We start from the raw sequence: 18,911 nt of genomic DNA, 5'->3' as shown, positions 1-18,911 counted from the left end.
CAGAGAAAGACCTCAGTACTTCCAAGAATCATGGAAGGTAAGAATGAGGAGCACTGCTGAAGGCAGGAGGGCCCAGACAGCACTCTGGGATGTTTTGCCTCTTGTACAAGTGCCCTGGGGTTTTTAACAGCAAGTCTGCTGAGATGGAGAGGGGAAGGAATTTTAAAGACGCTCAAGACATCCGCAAGCACATGGCTGTCCTCTCCTCCTTCCAAAGCAAGTCTTTATTGTCCAACCAATCAACAAGTATTTGATGAGGCCCAGCACGGTACCGGGCACACGCACTAAGCATAAATACAAAAGTGTAAGACACACTCCCTGCCAATTCGAGGCGCACAATCTAAATATTTCTCAGGACTTAATTGCATGGTTTAAAAAATCAAATCTGGACTTTGTTGCCAGTACTGCAAGGAACATTCTTTAAAGTCAATGTCTTAAGGAAAAACATTACACTCACATTGATCACATCATGACATTTCTTCCGAGTCATAGCAACTTCGTGGTTATCAACAAGGTTTACTTTTGTTAAAATTCATTTTACACTCTCCTCCTCTGTAATTTAAAACGAAGAGTTTTTGTTTTTTTTGAAAAAGCAACTTTAAAAGGTAGGAGTGGAAGAGCTTAGGTACAAATTTGGGCAACAGCTGTCTGGGCAAAACAGCTCTAGACTACTGAGCAAACCCAGCTCGTTTCCGGGCCGTTGTTACCTCTATTTTGAGGATAACATAGAGCACGTTTCCACGTTTGCCATGATTCCATGGCATGGAAAATTCCATGATTGCCAACCAGAAGAGGGAGTCCCAGTGCCACGGAGAGTGGCCTGGATGAGACATCCTTCATGGCAAAATTTAGCACCAACCAACTTGGCTGCCGGGCGTCTCGTTGCCCAAATTTAACCCCTTGATTCTCTCACAAACTCTCAGAACTCCTCGGTGTGTGGTTCTACAAAGAGCAGCTAACCCAAACTGCAAGTTGGACTGACATACTGTACATGGTTCTGCTTCCATCTGGGGAGCCAAGCTCCTGCTTCAGGCGGAGAACATTCGGTGCAGAGCAGAGGAGTCTGGGCAGCAGCCTCAGAGAGGTGACGAGGAACATGAAGGCATCGCCCCTCCTTAACCCAGCCTGGGACGTGGCGGGGCATCCCTGGCAAAGAGCCTTGCCACGCGCTGGGTGCCCACCCCAGAGAGTCTCCATTTGGCAAATAAGAGTCAAAGGAAGGAAGGATTCAATGATTTTCTAGTGTTACAGGGTCTAGTGTTATGGGTTTTTTTTTTCTTCTCATAGAATAAGATCATTGATTTCTCTCAGTAACGTACATTAAACCAAGACCTCTGGGCTAGAAAATAAGTTCAGATCTGAACTTTGTATCTGTGGTAAGCAAGGGCCTTTTTAATTTGAGCCTTCTTTTTTTTTTAACAAAAGGATGCCAGAGTCTAACAGGATCCCCGGGTGTGCAGAGACCCCAGGCCTGAGCCAAGATCACACAAGTGAAGGCAGTCCACAGCCCACCCTCCCCCAACTTGCCCGTCACAAAGACCAGTCCGGCTCTCGGGCATGGGGGAGCCCTTGGGACGCCCCCATGGACTCCCCCATGAACTGCAAAACTGGTCATCAAAGCTACTGAAATGGAAGGTAGTGTAGAAAATGTAACACTGGTTGTTCTTAACATGTAAGACTGGTTTCTTTAGAGCGTGTATAAGGCACTATGTGAGAAAGCTGCTCCCACGCCCGCCACACACCCACACTCGGCTCCTCACACGCACACACGCACACACAAGAGGCCAGCTGACTTTGCCACGACGCACGGGGAGCGCGGCACCTCCCGTCACTTCTGGTTTTGAGCTGGTTGGAGAGCCAGTCCAGGCCTTCATAAAGCCCATCTCCACTGGTGGCGCAAGTAGCCTGAATGTACCAGTTTCTCTGGCGGAGGGAATGTAAGCCAAGCTTGTCTGTTATCTCTGCTGCGTTCATAGCATTGGGAAGATCCTTGGAAGAGAATATTCAGAAGTCAGTTCAGCCATGTTCCGTCCACGTAATGAAATACCATGCTCTTCCCCAACACCTGCCCTTAACCCACAGTCTTATCTCTGGCCGCCTAGAAGCTCAGGCCTCAAACCTTCAAATAGCCCTTAATTTTTCCTTCCCTCTCTTTCTCTCCACTCTCACAGTTCCACGCTGGGAAAGACCATTGGCTCTACCTGCAAAACATATTTAGAGTCTGACTGCTTCTCACTTGGAGTACTGAAATTACTTCTGAGTTGGTCTCCTCGATTCTGCTCTTCCTCCCTGAAAAGTCTATCCTCAACCTGGCAGTCCGTGAAGTCAGATCAAGTCCTTCCTTCTATTAACACCCTTCGACAGCTTTGTCTCTCTCAGTGTAAAGAGCCCAAGTTCTCAGGACGCTCTGCAAGGTCTTTGTGCCCCCGTGACCCCTCCTGATGGTCCTGCTTCATTGTTTTAAATATAGCCCTCACCGCAAGTTTACTGTATTACAAAACTGACTGACTTAGTATGTTTATTACCTGCCTCCTGTAACTAGAATGCAAGTTTTACCGTGGAAGCAATCTCTGTCTATCTTGTTCTCTGACGTATTCCTAGTGCCTAGAACTGTGTCTAGCATGTAGTAAGCTGAAACCGAATTTTAATAAATTAGCATGAAAGAACAAGGTAGATCTGAGGACTTTCCTGGCAGTCCAGTGGTTAAGACTCCAAGCTTCCAATGCAGGGGCTACAGGTTTTGATCCCTGATGTGGGAAATACGATCCCACATGCCACGAAGCACGGCCAAAAAAAAAAAAAAAAAGAACAAAGTAGATCTAGACAATGATTTGGAAGGACATCAAAGATATGCTAAGAAGCAGGTTGCAAAACAGAATGCAGAATAAGCTCTGGAGAGAGATGTAAGGAATTTAACAATGGTTTTATCCTGAAAAGCGGGGCTAGAATGTTTCACTCGATACTGTGAGTTGTCTGTGGATCTATACCCTGAACGTGTCCTGGTTCTATAATTAAAAAGAACAAACGTTTTCTTTTATCAAAGTCCACGTGCACTAATGAACCTCAAACTGACATCCAGTCTAACGGTGGGGTAATGGCCAAGTGAATGATGATGCGCCCACCATTTAAAATAGTGCTTACAAAGAGCTAGATGAGAGAACATGCCTCTGATAAATCTGAAATGATGAAACAGGACGCAACACTGTCAAAATGGTAAGATCTCAATTACATAACGAATGTATTCGTGAAGGAGAAAGTAGGGGGAAATGCATCAAAACCTGACTGTTTATCTCAGGCTGGCAACTTCCACAGGATTCCACCTTCTTCTCCACCCTTACTTCAGCTTCTTGTCCTGAGGCTGGATGGTTCCACATCTTCCTCCCAGCCCCACTTTTACTGCTTTGTGTTATTTACACGGAAGCCGAGTTTCCTCAAGGACTGGCCCCATATCATCCAATTTCATCTCCCCCTTTGCTGACCCCCACCCCACACCACTCCACCCCAGCTGCACTGGCTGCCTTGCTCTTCCTAGAACAGTCTGGCTCCCTTCCTGAGGGCCTTCAGGGGTCGTCTTTTTTTTTTATTAAAATATAGTTGATGTACAATATTATATAGCTTGCTGCTGCTGCTAAGTCGCTTCAGTCGTGTCTGACTCTGTGCAACCCCATAGACAGCAGCCCACCAGGCCCTGCCATCCCTGGGATTCTCCAGGCAAGAACACTGGAGTGGGTTACCATTTCCTCCTCCAATGCATGAAAGTGAAAAGTGAAAGTGAAGTTGCTCAGTCGTGTCCAACTCTTAGCGACCCCATGGACTGCAGCCTACCAGGCTCCTCCATCCATGGGATTTTCCAGGCAAGAGTACTGGAGTGGGTTGCCATTGCCTTCTCCGACTATATAGCTTGCTGCTGCTAAGTCGCTTCAGTCGTGTCCGACTCTGTGCGACCCCACAGACGGCAGCCCACCAGGCTCCCCAGTCCCTGGGATTCTCCAGGCAAGAACACTGGAGTGGGTTGCCATTTCCTTCTTCAATGCATGAAAGTGAAAATTCAAAATGAAGTCGCTCAGTCATGTCTGACTCTTAGTGACCCCATGGACTGCAGTCTACCAGGCTCCTCCGTCCATAGGATTTTCCAGGCAAGAACACTGGAGTGGGTTGCCATTGCCTTCTCCGATTATATAGCTTACAGGTATACAATAATTCACAATTTTAAAGTTATACTCCATTTATACTTATTATAAAATATAGGCTGTATTCCTTGTGTTGTACAACATATGCTTATAGCTTATTTATTTTTTAAATGGAGTGTAATTGCTTTACAATGTGGTGTTAGTTTCTGCTGTACAATGATATGAATCAGCTGTATGTATACATATATGCCCTCCCTCCCACCCCACCCCCACCCCACCCCACCTTCCTAAGTCATCACAGAGTGCTGACCTGAGCTCAGCTCCCTATGCTATATGGCAGCTAGGTGTCATCTGATCAAACGTCCTCTTATCAGAGGGGCCCTCTGATCCTTCTCCACACCTGCCCCTTCTCCCTTGACTCCCCCCCAGACATAGGACATATCTGTTACTGACTGACACTGACGCTCTACCCACTAGGAATGCAAACTCCATGGGCTCAGGGATTTCTGTCTGTCTGGTTCACTGCTGAATCACCAATACCCCAAACAATGCCTGGATCTTAGTGAATGCTCAGTGGATGTTTGCTGAGCGAGTGAACGAATGTAAGACCCAAACTAAAAAGGAGGTGAAGGGGAAGGTTATGGGCGGGACTGGCGAGAGGAAGGCAGGCAGCTAATTAAATATCTCTATTTTTAAAGCGAATCCAGTCCCAGGATTCAGAAAGCTAGTGACATACCTGTTTATTTACAAACACCAATAAGACCGCATCTCTGAGCTCGTCTTCAGCTAACATTCTGGTTAGTTCTTCTCGGGCTTCATTGACCCGCTCTCTGTCATTACTGTCGACCACGAAAATCAGACCTGAATGGAAAGCAGCAGCGTGTTAGTAATCTGAACCTGGGGAGGGTAGCTGTTCACACGTCCTGACAGCCTCTGCCTGCTTACATGTGTGGCTTCACCGAAAGCAATCAATACGGAAGCATATATAGAATCTCCAGAGTTGGGGAGCCTGCTGGACACCCCACCAGCCTTTTTCAGAGGCACCATGGCCCCTCAACAGATCAACAGTAACAAGAGTAGACAGAGAATACAGCCACTATGGAAAACAGCATGGAGATTCCTTAAAAAACTAAAAACAGAACTACGATATGACCCACCAATCTCACTACTGGGCATATACCCAGGGAAAACTGTAATTTAAGACACACGTACCCCAATGTTGACTGCAGCACTATTTACAATAGCCAGGACATGGAAACAGCCTAAATGCTCATTAACCCAGAAAGGGATAAAGAAGATGCGATATATACATACAATGGAATATTACTCAGCCATAAAAAGGAATAAAACGGGCTCGTTTGTAGAAACATGGACCTGGAGGTTGTCATATAGAATGAAGTAAGTCAGAAAGAAAAACAAATACTGTACATTAATGTATATATGTGGAATTTAGAAAAATGGTATAGATGATCCTACTGGCAAGGCAGACATAGACACACAGATATAAAAAACAAATATATGGATACCAAGGGGGGAGAAGGGGCAGGAATTGGGAGGTGGGGGTTGACACATACACACTACTGATACTATGTATAAAGGAGAGAACTATCGAGAACCTACTCTATAGCGCAGCCAACTACTTAATGCACTGCGGTCACCCGAACGGAAGGAAGTCCAGAAGGGAGGGGATGCAAGTCTATGTACACATTTTGCTGTACAGCAAAAACTAATACAAGGTTGTGAAGCAACTACACGCCAATAAAAGTGTTTAAAAGAATAAAGAGAGAAAAGGTTAGGCTCATGTTTAGTTACTTCATTTCTACATCATGCCTACACGATAAAGACCCAATAAAAATCTACGAACATCCATGTTCAGACAGTCTTCCCTGGTTGGCAATGCTCTGTGTATGTGGCACCTCTATGGGCCACAGGGTAACAGCCCTGACCCCACGGGAAGAGGAGACACAAGCCCTGTGAACCTTGTGTGCCCCCGACATCCATCTCTTCCTTTGGCTGGTTCATCTGTATCCTTCTGCTATGTAATAAAACTGGAGCTCTAAGTGTAGCGATCTGAGTCCTGCGAGTTGTTTTAATGAAGACCGAATCTGAAGGGGGACTTCCCTGGTAGTTAAGACTCCGGGCTTCCAATGCAGGGGGCCTGGTTTCGATCCTGGTCTGGGAACTAGATCCCACATGCCGAAACTAAGACCCGGTGCAGCCAATTAACAAACAAAAAAAAGAACCTAAGGGACACTGCTGCTGCTGCTGCTGCTGCTAAGTCACTTCAGTCGTGTCCGACTCTGTGCGACCCCACCAGGCTCCCCCGTCCCTGGGATTCTCCAGGCAAGAACACTGGAGTGGGTTGCCATTTCCTTCTCCAATGCATGAAAGTGAAAAGTGAAAGTGAAGTCGCTCAGTGGTGTCCTGGGAACTGCCATATTTGTGAACAGCTGAAATAAAGTGAGGGTGGTCTGGGGAGCCCTGAATTTGCAGCTGGCGTCTGCAGTGAGGGCGTCTTCTGCCCTTAACCTGTAAAGTATGGCCCAACCCCAGGCAACTGGTGTCAGAAATCTTTGCAGCATCCCACACTACAGCCCAGAGAAATCCCAGGAAGCAAGAGATGGGTCAAAGAACGGGACTGCCGCATCGTATCTAAGCAAAGGTGGCTGAAGCCTGCACAGACCTGGTCACTGCCACACTGGCTGGTGGAAGAGCTGGGGCCACGGGGTCTCTAGAGGCGGTGCCCAGGAGGAACTCAGCACACAATCCACATATAGGAAGGGGAAGACGCTCTGAGCAGTGATCCATGTGACATTAATGGCGGTAAGAACCGGGTGGTTAGCTGACAATAAGCTCTTTGGCAGACAAAAACAGGAAGTGGCTGCCAGAAGAACCATTTAATAATAGTGACCCTAGGCTGTATCAACAGAAGAGAGAGCAGCTCAGTCTCTAAAATATGGGCAAAAAAAGCCTAGGCTACAGTGCACCAGTCAGAACATCCTGGGTGTGTTACGTGGTCGGTGCTGACCCCACACTCTAAGACACAGACGAATTGGAAGGGTAAAGACTGACGAGGACGGCAAAAGAATTAGATACTATGTCATACGAAAAACAATTTATATAACTGGGAGTACTTTGCCTAGAGCAAAGACTCACCGAGGGGACTGATGGCTGTCTTCAAGTATCTAAAAGCTATGACATAGACAGGTTCAACTTGTTGGAAGTAGATGGAAGATCAGTGGGTACAACTCCAGGAGGTTGAGGTGATAAAGAGCCAACAGGGGACTTGCCTAGTGGTCTAGCGGTGAAGAATCTGCCTTGCAATGCAGGGGACTCAGGTTCAATCCCTGGTTGAGGAACTAAGATCCCACATGCCACGGAGCAACGAAGCCCTCTCGGCATGACTAGAGAGAATGAAAGACCCACGTGACGTAACGAAGATCCCGTAAGCGACAACTAAGACCTGATGCAGCCAAAGAAGTAAATAAATTTTTAAAAATTAAAAAAGTTTAAAAAAAAAAGAGTTAACAGAACTGCAGGTGCCGTGGGCTGCCTCAAGAGGCCTGCCCCTCACTGGAGATACTTGTGAGCAGCTTCAGTGGCCACTTGCAGGAGCCCACAGAAGGGACTCTGCTGGTGGGAAAAGGGTAGTGGAATGAGATGACCTCCGGGTTCCTTTTCACACTGAGACCTCACCACTGTGTCTAGGAGGGAAAACTTGTGCTGGCCCTCGGCCCTTTCCACACACCCCTTCCCCAACCCCTGACACCCCCACGCTTCCCAGGCCCACCCAACAGCTGCCTGACCAGCTGCCCGGAACAGCCCATTCCAGCAGACGGGAGTGCCCACAGCTTCTGTCTGGGGCTTACATGAGAGTCAAAGTCATGTCCGTTACATCACATCAGACCCAAAAAATGCAGAATGTTCAAAACTCCCCTCAAAGACTTGATAGGCTGCCAGTAAGTCTCTGGACTCCGATCACAGCTGAGCAAAGGCGGTTTTCCTGAATTCTTAGGAGACCCTTAGTCTCCCATGCAAAACCGACAGGGGAGAAGCTGACATATGATTCATTGGCCATTCCCAATAAAAAATAAAGGTTTATAAATATTAGGTCCCATTTTATATTCTTTTTATTTAGATCCTTGTGTGAGAAACAAAAGAACCAGCACCAGACTCACTACACATCTGAACTAAGAAAACCTAAAAAAAGGTAAAATTACCAATGAATAGTGTGCTGTGATTTGTTTTTAGAAGTGGGTAGAAATATGTATCCACAACTGGCTGTATACGCATAAAATATCTTTGGACAGATAAACAAGAAATAAAAATGGGAAGAGGAACCGGGTGGTTTGGGGGCAGGAATGAGGTGGTGACTCTGCACTGTGTATTTTCACTTCTTTAAATTTTAAACCATATAAATACATTGCTATTTAGCAAATTCAAATACCTGAACCTAAATCAAGGAGAAAAATCTTTCCACATCACAACTAATGGCCTATCGAATGCACTATTTTATGCCTTCTCTAAGAAAATCCACCTGCCAACGCAGGAGACACAAGCGACACGGGTTCAATCCCTGTGTCGGAAGATCCCCTGGAGCAGGAAATGGCAACCCACTCCAGCATTCTTGCCTGGGGATTTCCATGGACAAGGAAGCTGGTGGGCTACAGTCCATGGGGTCACAGAGTTGGACACAACTGAGCGACTGAGCACACGTGATAAATCAACTAAGAAATCCCATAAATAGTTCACATTCCAATCTACACCTACTTAACTATCTTAATTGAGAGCTAAGCTATCATTAAGTCTGTTCTGCTCAACATACTGATGGAGAAGAAAATTTAAAATAAAAAAGTGAGCCTGTCTCTTGCAAAGGTGCAGGAAAAATAAGGGCAACATCTAAGATTACTAGTGGCTGCAATGTTTGAACTCACCAACTCAAACAGAAAATCCATTCTTCAAAGAGGCCCCATTTGCTTATTTTATCAAGAGTCCAAACCACCCACTCGAAGGTCCTAGAATATAGCCAGTTCCCTACCATCAAAGCAATGGCTATTGAAACTCAATAAAATTAGGCTTGCTATAAATAGAAGATTGAAAATAAAAAGGCATTTCTACTTGTTGACTGAGTGTGACAACTTTTAAAAGGGTGGGAGAAGGGAACCCTTCAGAGAATGAGGACATGAAACCTCTAATATTTTGGACTCTGGATAGTTAATTTTATGTGTCGACTGGACTGGGCCACAGGGTGCCCAGACATTTGGTCAAACGGTATTCAGTAGTAAAGAACCTGCCTGCCAACGTAGGATACATGGGTTCAATCCCTAGGTCAGGAAGATCCCCTGGAGAGAGGCAAACCACTTCAGTATTCTTGCCTGGGAAATCTCACGGATAAAGAAGCCTGGCAGACTACAGTCCATGGGGGTTGCAGAAGAGTTGGACACAATTTAGTGATTCAACAGCAACAACTAAGTGTCAAAACGTATACTGTCTGCAACAGATTGAAGCGTAAAACATAAAAATCTAAGCGTCATCAGGGAAGAATTCCATGCCTGGAGAATTCCATGCACAGAGGAGCTTGGCAGGCCACAGACCACGTAGTCACAAAGACTTGGACACTACTGACTAACACTAACATCATGGAAGGCTGCTACGGTCATCAAACTGTTTCTCCGAAAATCAATAAAGGGAAAGAATTATATCTTTTTTCTGCCTTTCTTATATAAACTATATTTCAGAGAAACCAAATATTTGATAAAAGAATTCTTTATTTAGAAGGATTTCAGCTAATAAATGCAGATGGAAAGACAGAAAACAGTGGAGGGATAAACTGCTGTAGAATAAGAGACTAAAGAGACGTGACAATGAAATGCAATGTGTAAACTTTGATTCCCAATGCAAACAAGTCAAATGTGGACTGGAGAAACCTGAACAAGGACTGGGTAAAAGTGAAGTCGCTCAGGCGTGTCCCTCTGTGACCCCATGGACTACAGCCTGCCAGGCTCCTCCACCCATGGGATTTTCCAGGCAAGAATACTGGCGTGGGTTGCCATTTCCTTCTCCAGCAGAATCTTCCCGACCCAGGGATTGAATCCTGGTCTCCTGCATTGCAGGCAGACCAGACTCTTTACTGTCTGAGCCACCAGGGAATCCCCCAAGAGCTGGGTACCAGACAGTAAAGAAAGGATATTAATTTTGGAAGTGGGATAATGCAAAAAAAAAAAAGCTTTAGGGACTTCTATGGTGGGCCAGTAGCTAAGATTCCATGCTCCCAATGCGGGGGACTGGGTTTGATCCCTGGTCATGGAACTAGATCCCATGTGCCACAATTAACAGTTTGCATGCTGCAACTGAAGATCCTGTGGGCTGCAGGAAGACCTGGCTCAGCCAAATAAATATTGAAATCAAAAACTTTTATCAGTTTAAAATAAACACTGAAGGACGATGAGTAAGAGACATCATTTGCTATCACGCACTCTGGGCAAAATGCTGATAACTTTTGAAGCTGGGTGTAATGGGTACATGGGGATGTGTTATGTATCTTCTTTGTTTTTTATTTTCAATTTCCCACTAACAAAAGTGAAAAAAGAAAAGATAAATGCACTATTCTGAGGAAAGACGTTCTAAATCTACAGGTTGAGGCAATAACTACAAACAGACTTAAGTGTTAAAGGTCATCACTAAAATAATGATATACAATATAAAGGGGTGGTCGACCTGGGTATTTGGACTGAAAAGACCGACAAATATGGGTCATTACTATGAAACATATGCACTGAAAACACCCACTATCAGTAGTAGAATTTTCAAAATGAAAAGACTCCAAGTAAATTCTGAAATGAGTATGTGGATGCCAGATGGTTTGAGAATGAGGGTGTAAAAACTATCTGAACAGCTTATGGATCTCTGGATAGGCAATATCTATAAGGTTATCCAAAATATAATCAATGGAAAAACTCAGAGAGACTGACATGGGACACATTAAAACTCCAACGTTTAAAAATCCAGTAATAAGGAAACAAGGCATTGATCTAGGATATTTGTGCCTGTTCATGTACTTGTGGGATAACAGGGAAGCTGGGAGGGACTATGGCCACACAGGATGCTGGGTTGGGGGTTCCAACCATCACTGTCTATCTCTTTCTCTCCTTAGGCATGATTTTTCAGATATGCTCAACCGGCTTTAAGGAGTTTACAGAATTCAAATCCTTTAAAAATTGGTACTTCATCTAAGGCACTTTCAATTAACCAAAAGATGGAACTCATCAGGACAACCATTTTATAACTGTTCTGGATTAAGAGGAGATGCCTGTGTAAAGCATTAAAGCCCAAGTATTTTTCCAAAGAAGGCAGGGACCACTTCTCAAACCACCCCCACCACCCCCCGGTAAATTTAAGTGGGTCATCGAAAGAGAAGGAATGACTGAAAGTCCAGATAGAGCAGACTGCCCCAAGGTTTTGCTTCAAGTACCCATCTTTAGGTGCGTTTAACAGAAATGGTTGCAAGGCAAGAAACTGGATAATCTCTACCTTGTGTGTTCTGGAAATAATGTCGCCACAGAGGTCTGATTTTGTCCTGGCCGCCGACATCCCAGACTGTGAAGCTGATGTTTTTATATTCTACTGTCTCCACGTTGAAACCTACACGGGGAAGATGCGGAAAGTGTTTAATGCAGACTTTTGCTGGCTCAACAATTCAAAATAACTTCAGCTAACATTTGGACAGTATTTTTCGTTTATGAAGCAGCTTGCCAGTCAAAGATCTACAGCTTACACAACACACCGTGTTAAGTCAGCTTGCTCTCTGTGCATCTTGACAGGTGTCTCCCACCTGATGCCTCCTCTCCCTCTCCCAGCAGCTCTTCCAGCAGACTTCAGAGCAAACAGAAGCCATCAATAGGGCTGCTTTCTGCCTCCCACCACACACCACAGAAACCCACTTACCGCTTCATCCACACTTCTCTCCCTCCCTCTTGAACAAGGAAGCAGCTAATGCTGATTCCATCCACCCATGTGCTGGATCTGGTCCACCCGTGCTGTCTGGAACCTTCTACTACTGCTCTTCTCTGCCCCATTTGAAATCTCCAACCTGTTCTCCTCAGCAGGCTTAGGATGTAAAAGTACATTCTTCAAAGAAACCCTTCCTTGACTCCACGTCATCACCTGCAACCACCCCTTTCTCCCTTTTAAAGTCAAACTTTGTTACCTCTCAGCCGTTACACCTTAGTTCTGCTTCACCATGCTTTATGGTTTCACTGAGGTCAGCAAGGTTGAGAAATCCATCAACAGCTCTCCAGTGCTTACATAATTTGATTTTATATCTGACACTACTGTTCATTCCCTCCTTGAAACTCTTCCCTGGCTTCCCATTTTCCTTATGTTTCTCTGGCTGTACCTTTTCAATCTCCTTAGTGAGCTCAGCCACGTTTGACTGGTCTTCGAATGATCAGGATCGTTTACAGAGAACTGTTGCACATAACCTAATCATCCATCAGTGGAAATTTGTTAAACACAGAGCCACATACTATCTAGTTACTAAAACTGGAGGTTGATCTGTATTGGTTATTATTTAGAACAATGATTTATTTAGAACACGGCTTAGAACAATGATTCTCCCCCCTCCCCAATTCAGTAGGTTGCCTGGGCTTCCTCTTGCAGAGTCCTCTGGGGGGTAGGCTGGACTTCTCTTCTCCAGGTGATCTTTTTATTTTCAAGAAGCACTGAGCTCCCTCATGTGGTGGTGGTAGTGTTCCAAAAGGGCAAACCCCAAGGCACAAGCTCTTATCCAATCTCTGTGTGAATCACATTTGCTGATGTGCCCTTGGCCAAAGCATGTCATATGGCCATGCCCAGTATCACTGTGGAAGGGGACTGTGAAGGCTGTGGCTACTGAGGGGCATGATTCACTGGGGGCCATTAGTTCAATGATGTACCGCAAGACCGGTATTCAATCCATTCACCAAATGTTTACCGGACATCCACCATGTGCCAGGCAATTTGCTAGGCACTTGAGAACAGCGGTGAACAAGGCAGACATGACTCCTGCTCTTATTTACGCTTTTGGAAGAGAGGCAGTGAGTGAGCAATGACAAATGTGCTGAGAGTTACTCAGAAGTTCAGGTTGCTATGGAAACTTACAACAGGGGAAAACCATCCAAGGGACCAGAAAAGGGATCCCTGAGAAATGCTGCTTAAACTGAGACTGAAAGAATAAGCTGACATTTAGCTACATAAGCCGTGGGGTCGGGGTGGGCGGGGGTGGGGGTTGTGGGTGTGGTAAGGAAGAAGGTAGGAAAGCATTCCACAGAGAGGTAAAGACATAGAAGAGAACCAAAGATGCTGTGTAATGCAGAGGAAGCTGGAAAACAGCACACATATGACTTCACAGAGATATTCACCAGGACTTCCCTGGTGAGAGGGTAACAGGTAGGGAGGCCAGAGGTTCCTGTGCGGCAGGAGGAAATAAACTGCAAGTGGCAGACTTTTTTTTTCCTTCTCTGTTGATGAAACTGGTTCTGCCTAAGACTAACCTTTTTTTTCTTTTCTCAAACCTTGGGTTGATAATGGCTCAACAAACCAGTATTCATGTCAGTTATTTATGATTGGGGATGACATACCTTTTGCCATTCTATCTCAAATATGCATACTGTGGGACAGGGGCCTGGTGAAACTCCCTCAGCCTTGAGGTGTCTCTCTTATCGGATTAGAAGCTTGCCAACAGACATAAAATGCCTTGCTAAAAACTAGCAAGGGGGCACTCTTTCTGTCCCCTTCTGATATCTATGTCAGAAGCTTTCCCTGTCTCTGTTATACCTTAATGAAACTTTGCTACACAAAAGGCTCCAAGTAGTCAAGCCTTGTCTCTGATCCCGGATTGAAATCCTCTTCTCTGGAGGTCACGGATCCTGGCATAACACACGGCTTACAGTAGCAAACTTTCAGTGGTCTAGAGGTTAAGAATCCACCTGCCAATGCAAGGGTCGTGGGTTTGATCCTTGGTCTGGGACAATCCCACATGCCTTGGAGCAACTAAGCCCACGTGCCACAACTACGAAGCCCATGCTCCAGAGCCCGTGCTCCGCGACAAGAGAAGCCGCTGTAGTAAGTCCGAGCACCACAACCAGAGAGCAGCCCCCGCTTGTTGCAACTAGAATGTGCTCAGCAATGAAGACCCAGTGCAGCCAAAAATAAATTAAAACAAAAAAAGATATTCACCAAAATCACAGGTGTTTTGTTTTTTTTTAACATTTGTTTAAATTTTTTCTGTATGTATGACATTACAGAAGGATGAATTATTTTTATGAAAGGAGAAAAACAAGTAATTATCCTATTTCCTTTTTGGACTAATAACATTTTTTACAGCTATGGGTATGAGCATTTTCTCTGTTTGGTTTCCTCCTCATTTAAATGTTGCAATCTCTGAAGTTGCTCAGTTGGTTCCTGTGCCTAATCCAACTTTCAGAACACTAATGACATTCACATGCCCCCCTGGGGAGCCCACTCTCACTCAGGAGTTTGGATTTAGAGGCAGCTCAGGAGGCACAGACTAAGTTCTGCCAAAACTGCCTTTGCAAAAGCTGTAAATGGCCGACAAAACACAGAGCTGGTTTGCAGGACTAACTACACCGTCAGACTGTCCTCCAGCAATGGAACAAGTCAGATTCATCGGTGGGCCACCACCTCAAGTAGCTGGTGTGAGCCAAAGTGAAGGGGAAAAAAACCATGCCATGTCCTTCTCTTTTTTCCACACTACATCTTTAAATGCCAGGAACATACTTGGCGTGGAGAGACGCTTCCACTTGGAAAGGCTCCTGGAAGAAAGATTGATTTTAATCATCATTCTCTTTTCCTTTTTTTTTTTTTTGGTCAAGTCGACAGGGTTAAATTTGTTCCACCTAAATCTGTTTGTATGACTCTCCTATAAACCTAGCAATGTGCCAGAGATACCAGGAAGCAATTAGGAAATCGTATATTACCCGGTTTTGGCCTCAAGAAGTTTATGAGGCGGACAAGATTCTCTAAAGTAAGAATTCAGCAACACAAGAAGCTTGTAAAAGCACAACATACTGCAGTGAACACTGGTCCTGTCTCAGGCCGTTAACATACCTATCGTGGGGATGGTAGTCACAATCTCTCCCAGCTTCAGTTTGTACAAGATGGTGGTTTTTCCAGCGGCATCCAAACCCACCATAAGAATCCGCATCTCCTTTTTCCCAAAGAGACTTTTAAACAATTTTTCAAAAACGTTCCCCATTGTTACTGAATTCTGTGACCTGAAGGAAAAGAAAGGCAAGTCAAAGAATGGTTCTTTGCAGAGATATGGACACACAAATACGAGACATACACACGAAATACGAGCCTCCACTGGAGGTGGCTCCTAGCAAAACTTCAACAATTTCAAGTATAGTTTGGCTAGGAAGGAGCTGAGTATCTTGGTTTCATAGGGGAAACTCAACTAAGCCGTTTGATGCCTTGCCAAAAAATTCACTTTTCCACTGCAGCATCCAAGTGGGGTATGGGAAGCCCAGTCTCAATGGTGGCAGGCTTTTGTCACCCTAAGTATGGAAGCAATGCCACCACAGATACAACTAATACTTCTGAAATGAGAACTTATGAAGCAGAGAACCAGTCTATTCTACACACAGTGAAGCAAACTCGTTAAGGCAGGTTAGATATCAACACCTCTTAGAAATCTAATAGTTGCCTTTGGCCAGTAGACAGTATCAAGACCCAAAAAAGAACCTAAAAAATTTCAGAGGTGAGGAAATAACAGCACTGGGAAACTGCATGGCTAACAAAGAAATTAATCAGGTAAAGACTGGGGGAGAGGCCACAGCACCCAGTGTTGACCATCGCCTCACTTTTTAAAAAATTACATTTTCTTTTTTTAGTAGAGTATAGTCGCTTTACAATGTTGCATTAGTTCCTGCTGTACATATATATTCCCTCCTCTAGGGCCTCCCTCCATCCCCCATCCCATCCCTCTCCATCATCACACAGCACCAAGCTAAGCTCCCTGTGCTTTACAGCAACTTCCCACTAGCTAGCTATCTTACACATGGTACATATGTCATTTCAGCCTCCCAACTGGCTCTACCCTCCCCTTCCCCATGTGCATGTCCATTCTCTAAATCTGTGTCTCTATTCCTGCCCTGCAAACAGATTCATCTGCACCATTTTTCTAGATTCGACATATATGCATTAATTTACAATATTTGTCTTTTTTTTTCCCAATATTTGTTTTTTTGCTCCTTCTGACTTACATCACTCTGTATAACACTCCAGGTCCATCCATATCACTAGAAATGACCCAATTTCGTTCACTTTTATGGCTGAGTGATATTCCATTGTATACATGTACCATAGCTTCTTTATCTATTCATCTGTCAATGGACATTTAGGTTGCTTCCACGTCCTAGCTATTGTAAACAGGGCTGCAATGAACATCGAGGGAAGATGTGTCTTTTTCAATTATGGTTTTCTCAGGGTATATGCCCAGCAGTAGGATTACTAGATCATATGGTAGCTTTGTTTTTAGTTTTTTAAGGAACCTCCATACTGTTCTTCATAGTGGCTGTAGCAATTTATATTCCCACCAACAGGATCACCTTACTGTTAATTATTAGCTTTTGAAACATAATTTACATAGATATAAACATACATGATAACATAGAGTTCAGTGAAATGTCATGAACCAAATCAAAAAAAGATGATTATCATCGACCCAGATCTCCTTGTGCATCTTCCCAATTATCACTCCTCCAAAGATAATTGCAATAATCAACCCTGGTTATTCAAAGGAAGGACTGATGCTGAAGTTGAAGTTCCAATACTTTAGCCACCTGATGCAAAGAGGTGACTGGTTGGAAAAGACCCTGATGCTGGGAAAGATTGAGGGCAGGAGGAGAAGGGGGCAACAGAGCATGAGATGGTTGGATGGCATCAGGGACTCAGTGGACATGAGTTTGAGCAAACTCTGGGAGACACTGAAAGACAGGGAAGCCTAGCGTGCTGCAGTCCATGGGTTCAAAAAGAATCAAGACATGACTTAGCTACTGAACAACAACATATTGACATATAACTGTAAAAATGTTCAATATTTTATTTTTCAGTAGAATACATGAGAGACTCTATAAAGGAAGGCAACAGTCAAGACAAATTTGTTGTTCAGATTAGCTTTGCAGAAATTTACATCTTTAATCTCAACAGATCAGCCTATTTGAAGTGTGGGCTTGACATTCTAATTACAGACTTAAAAGTAGTACTGTCCAATACTGTAGAGCAATTATCCTCCACTAAAAAGTAGTACTGACTACAACTCTAACCTTGTTACTGAAGTCTACAAAGATTCTTCAAAGAAAAATAAAAAATCCTGTTTCCCTTTAAACTGCTAATTATGGGGAAATTTTACTCCTTGGCAGAGCAGAGGTGAGAGGGAACAAGGACAGTCCATCTCCCATTCATCAGTTCCCTAGGGACCTTAGAGGTGAGGTCACCAAATTCCAGAAGCCCCACCTCTGAAATTTAGTCGTGTCCTACAGTTGCTAAACTTCATGGATGATGTCCAAGCACACATTTAATCCTAAGACATGAGAAAAGGAGCAGAGCATTTAACCTGAACAAAAATTAGATACAGGGAAGCTGCTACAACCAAAGAATGATAATAAATGCTTTAGTTATTCATAGGAGGCCATACAGAAAGCATACAGAAGTCCAATGCATTGCAGCACTCAAAATCCTGTGGGCGACAAAGTTAAAGATTCCTTGTCTTTGTTTTAGAGAAAAAGACAAATCTCACAGATGTGAAAAACCGTGAGGAACATTTTGCGGAAGGGGAGGTACATTTAAGATGTCCTATGAAGCAAACACTCGATTCCTCCTCCCAACAGCACAGTACACATCCTAGCTTCAGACGCCCAAAGCCCGCTGGGCTGCTAGAGACCCTCTGGAAGACGCCGCCGACCCCGGCGCCTCTCTGGCACGCTCGCCTTCCTCTAACACAAGCACCAACTGTCCATCAGGGAGAACTGCGGGGAGATCTCCAGGACGCGAACCAGCGCGGGTGACCAAGTGGGCGTGCGCAGCCGGCGGGCACGCGCGCTGGGTCCCCCCGGGGAACGCGCCCGAGTGTCCTTTCTGCCCAGCTGCTAGGCCGCTTCCTCTCGACCTGCGGGCCCTCGAGAAAGCGAAGGCGCCTCCTCACCACGACCCCCCAAACCCCATAGCGGACTAGCCAAGCCTCTAGAGTCCCCCAGCCCCTGCCCTACAGAGTGCGAAGAGACAGGGAGACCCACCCGTTTCTGCAGGCAACCCGCTGCTCTCCAGCCTCCCTTTCTCTGAAGCTGCGAGAACCCACCCAGCCCTTGAGTGCCACAGCCCTCTCGCCCGAGCCCACGACTCACCAATCGCCCAACTGACCACCGGTACCAATACCACTCCCTTTAAGGTTTCTGAGCCCCTATGTAAAATGGCGACAGGATCGGGGCGGGAACAGTAGCCAACCAATCACCCACCGCTTCTTGGAGCTTTTGTACCAATGAGTTCCAGGTTCCATGAGTGACAACAAGTCTGGCCAATGTAAAGGACAATAAAAGCCTGGGAGGGAGGAGGCCCGCCCCTTGCGACCTAGGCGACGGCACGAAGCTCTGGAAATGCCGGTTTCATCTTCCAATGACAGCTCACCGCGTCCCGGCGAGACACGCCCATGTGCCCCGCCCCAAGGCTGCGTGCGACCAATCAAAAAAGCAAAAAGATTTCCGATTTGCTCCGCCAATCAGCTCG

General features: G+C 45.2%; 1 protein-coding gene across 1 annotated transcript; it reads right to left on the bottom strand.

Annotated features, from left to right (window-relative positions):
- Positions 1-198: 198 nt before the first annotated feature.
- Positions 199-18,671, bottom strand: LOC102280438 (ADP-ribosylation factor 2). The gene is made up of 5 exons (XM_005905949.3): positions 18,533-18,671; positions 15,237-15,403; positions 11,661-11,771; positions 4,867-4,991; positions 199-1,989 (listed from the first exon to the last, which is right to left on the bottom strand). The coding sequence occupies exons 2-5, from the start codon at positions 15,382-15,384 to the stop codon at positions 1,666-1,668; spliced, it is 708 nt and encodes a 235-aa protein (XP_005906011.2). The 5' UTR covers positions 15,385-15,403; positions 18,533-18,671; the 3' UTR covers positions 199-1,665.
- Positions 18,672-18,911: the final 240 nt, after the last annotated feature.

This window comes from Bos mutus, chromosome 19, assembly GCF_027580195.1.
Source record: "Bos mutus isolate GX-2022 chromosome 19, NWIPB_WYAK_1.1, whole genome shotgun sequence".
NCBI lineage: Eukaryota > Metazoa > Chordata > Mammalia > Artiodactyla > Bovidae > Bos > Bos mutus.
This window is presented reverse-complemented; position numbering and strand designations above follow the sequence as displayed.

Excerpts from the sequence above, each read along its gene's own strand:
- LOC102280438 (XM_005905949.3), bottom strand. The coding sequence starts at position 15,384 with ATGGGGAACGTTTTTGAAAAATTGTTTAAAAGTCTCTTTGGGAAAAAG. Across the intron at positions 4,992-11,660 it reads TTATTTCCAGAACACACAAG|GTCTGATTTTCGTGGTCGAC; the intron begins GTAGAGATTATC and ends CTTTCCATTCAG. Across the intron at positions 1,990-4,866 it reads TGGTGTTTGTAAATAAACAG|GATCTTCCCAATGCTATGAA; the intron begins GTATGTCACTAG and ends TTCTCTTCCAAG.